Below are 4,993 nucleotides of genomic sequence, written 5' to 3'. Positions count from 1 at the left end.
GGTAGTGGAGTATGCTGTGATGCAGGGAAGGAAGACCACTGAATATGGAGAGAGTTGATTGATCCAGAGATGATTATTGAACCTGCAAAATAACACCTTGCATTCAGAACTTGCCAGAGTATGACCTCTCCACCTGTTCATCTATAAATGTCTTCTGGTTTATGAAAATGACTCTAACCTGAAATTTAAAAAAAAAAATCTTAAGAATTTGAAAAATTTTTTTCACCAAAGAAACATATCTTTTAATTCCATTTATCCAAGTACTTTTTGAGGTATTCTTAGACAATTATATATAAGATTTACAAGAGAAAAAATAAACAATCCATGTTATTTTAATTAGCTAATTATGCAACAAGTTACAAAAAAATGAGTAAAATCTAGTAGTTGAAAATGTCCTAGAGGAAATAAATAAAATTGGCAGAATAAGAAAATGGGAGAGTTACAATGAATATTACACAAGAAGATGGATCAATCCCTAAATACATACATAAATTTTGAAAGAATTTTTATTTTTGTTTGACAAGTATTGTAAATGCATATGCTGTACCATGTGATATGTACCATGTATGTTGTAATGTTCAGAAAAATGTAAATATATTTATCTCCTCAAAATTTATTATTCCTGTATGGTGAAAACATTCAGGATATTTTCTAATACCTTCTTGTTTCAAAAATATACAAACTAGTATTGCACCCTACAGCCATGCAGTGTGAACTAGGACAACAGTGTGTCACTTTTACATTACTCTTTAAGACTATTCCCAGTAATTGAAATATTTTTACAGAATTCAGTTGGATGTCATTAAAAGCCATGTACATAAAATATAAAGATATACAGAAAAGTAAATATTTTCTGTGTGAATCTCACCAATGGAAGAATGACCTTGGTGCTGTGTCTGGGTTTCAGGTGCTGGGTTGAGCAGCTTCCCCAGGACAACTCCCTTCTTTCTCAGAGATCTGTATCAAATATGAGTATCAGCCACCAACTGATGTTCAAGCAGGTTATGATAGCCACACACCCACAGTCAGGTGCTGGGAGCAGCCCAGCCACGGGCTGGATGACCACTGACCTGGAGAGTCTTCAACTGAAGAGGATTCTCAGTCTACATAACCACCCCACTTCTTATGCCTGTGCTCAGCTGAGGTTGGGCACTAGGAGTTTCTGTCCTAAAGGGAGTTTGAGGTGAACTTGCAGGGGAAGCTTTGCTGGGGTGGTCTTGTCTCTGGGATTCCCTGGGCCAGGACTGGGGATCTGCAGGTTGTGTCGCATCCTTCAGCTGAGGGACAGGGAATGTCCGCTCTGCCAGACCTCCAGGGGGCCTTTAGTTGCTCCTGAATTGTACTACACATGGAAACAGACACATCAGAATAGAATAAACTGTGAAGTTAAGATGGCTTGCTGTTATTCTTTTTAGCATTGCCTTGGACTACTTTTTTTAATTTTTAAATAATTGTTTGATATAATAACAAAATAATTTGACTTCATATGTCTACATGAGCATATACAAACACATATGAACACAAATATCCCTGTCTAACACATAGAAATCAAAACAGGCTCCATGGGGCCATTCTTGCTCTTCTGATTTGATGTTCTGAAGTGGGACCCCTGCTTTGTGGAACCTTTGTCCCACCCCCATTGCTTGCTCACTTCTGACAAAGTCATTATATCAGACTCGGGTGACACCCATGACTTCTCCATGAATCCACATTTCTTGGTGCTGCCAGGAACATGAGTAACATTTTCATAATACAGGAACTCACATGAGAATTACATAGTAATTTGTTTCTAACTACTAACCAGCTCATTCCTTCTTTTAGCACAGAAATTCAGGCTGCTAATTTACCCCACTCTGATACAATGGCTGCTTCAGAAATGTGCTTGCACTTGCAGAGGGATTAATGAATAAAGAACTCATATCCAGGAGGCAACATTTGGCCTGTTGGTTAAGATGCCAGAGAAGATGGCTGCATCCCATATTGGAGTTAACAGGGTCCTGTTCCCAGCTTTGCTAGTGGCCCAAGATGCTTCTTAAAGCAGAGGATGGGAGATGCTGGGAGATGCTGGAGTTGGCTCTATTCATTGGGCTCTTGTGATCAATGAAAAACCTCAGCTACGTGCCTGGCTCCAGCTTTGTCCCCATTTCTGGGCTTTTACAGGCATTTCAGGAGTGAACCAGAGGATGATGAACTCTCTTCCTGAATATCAAATAAATACCAAGTAACAAGGCTTGAATAGATAAACTTGAAACACACTGAGAAGAAACCACTGTGAATACACTTCAACTTCTACATATTTCCTAAGCCAAGAAATCTGTATTCCTTGTGTGAGCACAGCAGTGTCTGGGCACCCTGGAGTCATGGCTCATGAGAATGTAGGGGCTCACAACTGGAAAAATTCCAGCAATTACTTCAGAGGTGGTCACCAGCCACATACTAGGACTGCTTAAAACAGCCAAGCAAATGTGAAGGATGGAGGAGAGAGTGCTCAAGGACACAAAGGTGCTCACCAGTACAAGGATACTGTGGGTGGCTCTGGACTCTGGGGAGGACCTGGAGGTAATATTTGTCCCATGGATGTATTGTACCTGCTGCTTGTGCCTGTACAGGATGAAAACCATGAAGCTGCTGGCCAAGAGCATGAGTGCCACAAAGACTGTATCTCTGAATAGCAACTGGGCAGCATACAGCAAGTCTAAGAATTTTGCATGACTCATGGAATAGCAGTAGCCATGATCAGTTTTCTTTGTGATGTTTTTGTCATTCCTGTTTCCAATCACATGCACAGGCACCAAGACATTCAGTATCAGATTCAGCATCCAGCAGAGGATAGTGGAGGGGCCAATGTACTTTTGTGCTTTTGCTTTGAGCTCTGCCCATCTGGGGTTCCTGGGACTGATGGTGATGGCCTGGATGATACTCAAGAGACAGGTGCTGCCAATGGACACATCCCTGCCCACTTTGTGCACATAGAATACAAGCTTGCACCCAATATCACCAAGGAAAGGCTTCATCCCCAAAGATGTCATGGTTTGGGGGACTCCTTTGGAAAGAATGACTAAGCAGTTGGCTACAGACAGGTGTTTGATAATCAAATCTGTGGGCTTAAACTTGCATCCTGTGAAGTAGAGATAGAGATAATGGCCAAGAAGTGAGAAATTCCCCAGGATTCCAAAGACAGTTTGAAGTAAGAAAATCATCCATGTTGTCAAGTTTTTAATGGCCGTCCCATCAGCTCCCAATGCCTGATTATTGTCTCTGAGCCTGAGATTCCTGTGGGGGAAATGATGAATGAGTTTATGTATTAATGGCAGCTGAATTCAACATTCTCTTTGTATATTTTTCTCCAGTAACATAGATTCACCCTTGGATTTAATTCCTTAACATTTTTATTTATGTGCATGTTTCCAAAGAGTACCATGTGTAACATTAAGGCTCCTACAAAATATTTATTACAGGTATGCAGAGACACAGGTAGTAATTCCTGAATTTGTCATAAGTCAATGAGAAAAGAGCAGCATACCTTGCATTGGAAATCAAATGGCACTCAGGCAGCTACACACTACTGATTTGTCTAAATTTAAAGAAAAGCATGTAAATTCACCTGGTATACTCCAACAAATGTAGTGAGCTGTGTTCTTCAGGATGCATATATGTATACTTAGTTATGTTCTCACTTTGCCAATGCAATGTAGACTAGCAGCACTGGGTCTTAACAGTTTCATACAAGTTTACTTCCATACAAGATATTTATTGATAAGCAAACATCAATAATGATTAAACATTTAGGCATCTTTTTAAGATGCAGATAAATTGATTATCCTATAATTTTCTGGGGTCTTCTCTGTAACAAATCATGTTTTAGGAAGTCAAATTGTTTGATATAGGGAAGGCCATGGAAACATTACTGTGCTATTCTCTAGGAAGAGATGATCCACAAGGACTTATCCTATGCTCTGCCCTGTACACTGGGACAGGAGACATCATGTATTGTGTTTCATGTATGATAGAAACTATACATCCCTACAGTCATGTCCTACAATTATTTATTTATTAAAACATAAGTGAAAGCTATTCCATCAGGTGAGATTTCTGAAAGATTCTGGGTATAGAGCACATACACCTTCTGGAATCTCAGAGGGTCAAATTCTGTGTGTATTATCACGTAAAGTTGTACAGCTTGCAAATGGCATGAAAATATTTTCAATCCAGTGAAAATGTCAGAAGTGACACTTGAATGTTAAGCTCCTTCCTGCCTGCAGTGAACCCTTCCTTTCATTAACCAAGCTTCCCTTGCTTCAATGTGGAAAACAATCAGAACCTAATAAGGAACCCAGGTGTTTCCTAGGAAACAACCACTGGCTCCATTACACAGCTGATACAGCAGAGTCCAAGGAAACCTTTCTGCCAGCAGTCGCCCCTGGGTTCATCATTCACGCCCAGCTCTGGAGGACCTCGGTGGGTTTGTCCTCATTACACCACAAGCATGTGAGTCTACAGCCCCTCTCTGGTAATTCTGAGAGTGGAAACTTTGGCTCCTGTGTAGTCTACTGAATAGCAGATTGATTTGAAAAAATAGTCCTGAAACACATTACACACCAGTTCTCATGACCGTGGACCAAACCCCAAAACCAATGTCATCATAGATGGCACCAAATCACATTAGGAGCCCCCAGGGGTTGGTGTGGGGTGGAGGACTATACCACAGCAAATACACCTTTCTTTTCCTTTTCATATTTGTATTAACACAACAAGCCACTGAGCCTGTGCTGGCTGAAGTGCCTGTTCAGATGGATAAACAAGGCTTGCTGAGAACTCAGAGTCTGGCCTTGAAGGGCCAGCTGTGATAGCAATGGAATCTGGCCCTCCTCCTAGGTCAGCAAGGGCAAGGTTGGCAGGGGCTCTAGACTAGCTGGACCTCCTCATTACCATTCACGGGTATCACTTAACACAGTGGTCGGGGTCTCTCAGTTCTCAGCACAAAGAAGGCTTT

General features: G+C 41.0%; 1 protein-coding gene across 1 annotated transcript; it reads right to left on the bottom strand.

Moving 5' to 3' along the window:
* Positions 1-2,300: 2,300 nt before the first annotated feature.
* Positions 2,301-3,200, bottom strand: ORYCUNV1R1624 (vomeronasal 1 receptor oryCunV1R1624). The gene has a single exon (NM_001167311.1). The coding sequence runs from the start codon at positions 3,198-3,200 to the stop codon at positions 2,301-2,303; it is 900 nt and encodes a 299-aa protein (NP_001160783.1).
* Between the last annotated feature and the right edge of the window lie 1,793 nt (positions 3,201-4,993).

This window comes from Oryctolagus cuniculus, chromosome 18, assembly GCF_051225735.1.
Source record: "Oryctolagus cuniculus isolate XC-2025 breed Fujian yellow rabbit chromosome 18, ASM5122573v1, whole genome shotgun sequence".
In the NCBI taxonomy this organism is placed as follows: domain Eukaryota; kingdom Metazoa; phylum Chordata; class Mammalia; order Lagomorpha; family Leporidae; genus Oryctolagus; species Oryctolagus cuniculus.
The sequence above is the reverse complement of the archived record's forward strand: the minus strand, read 5'-3'. Positions and strand labels throughout refer to the sequence as shown.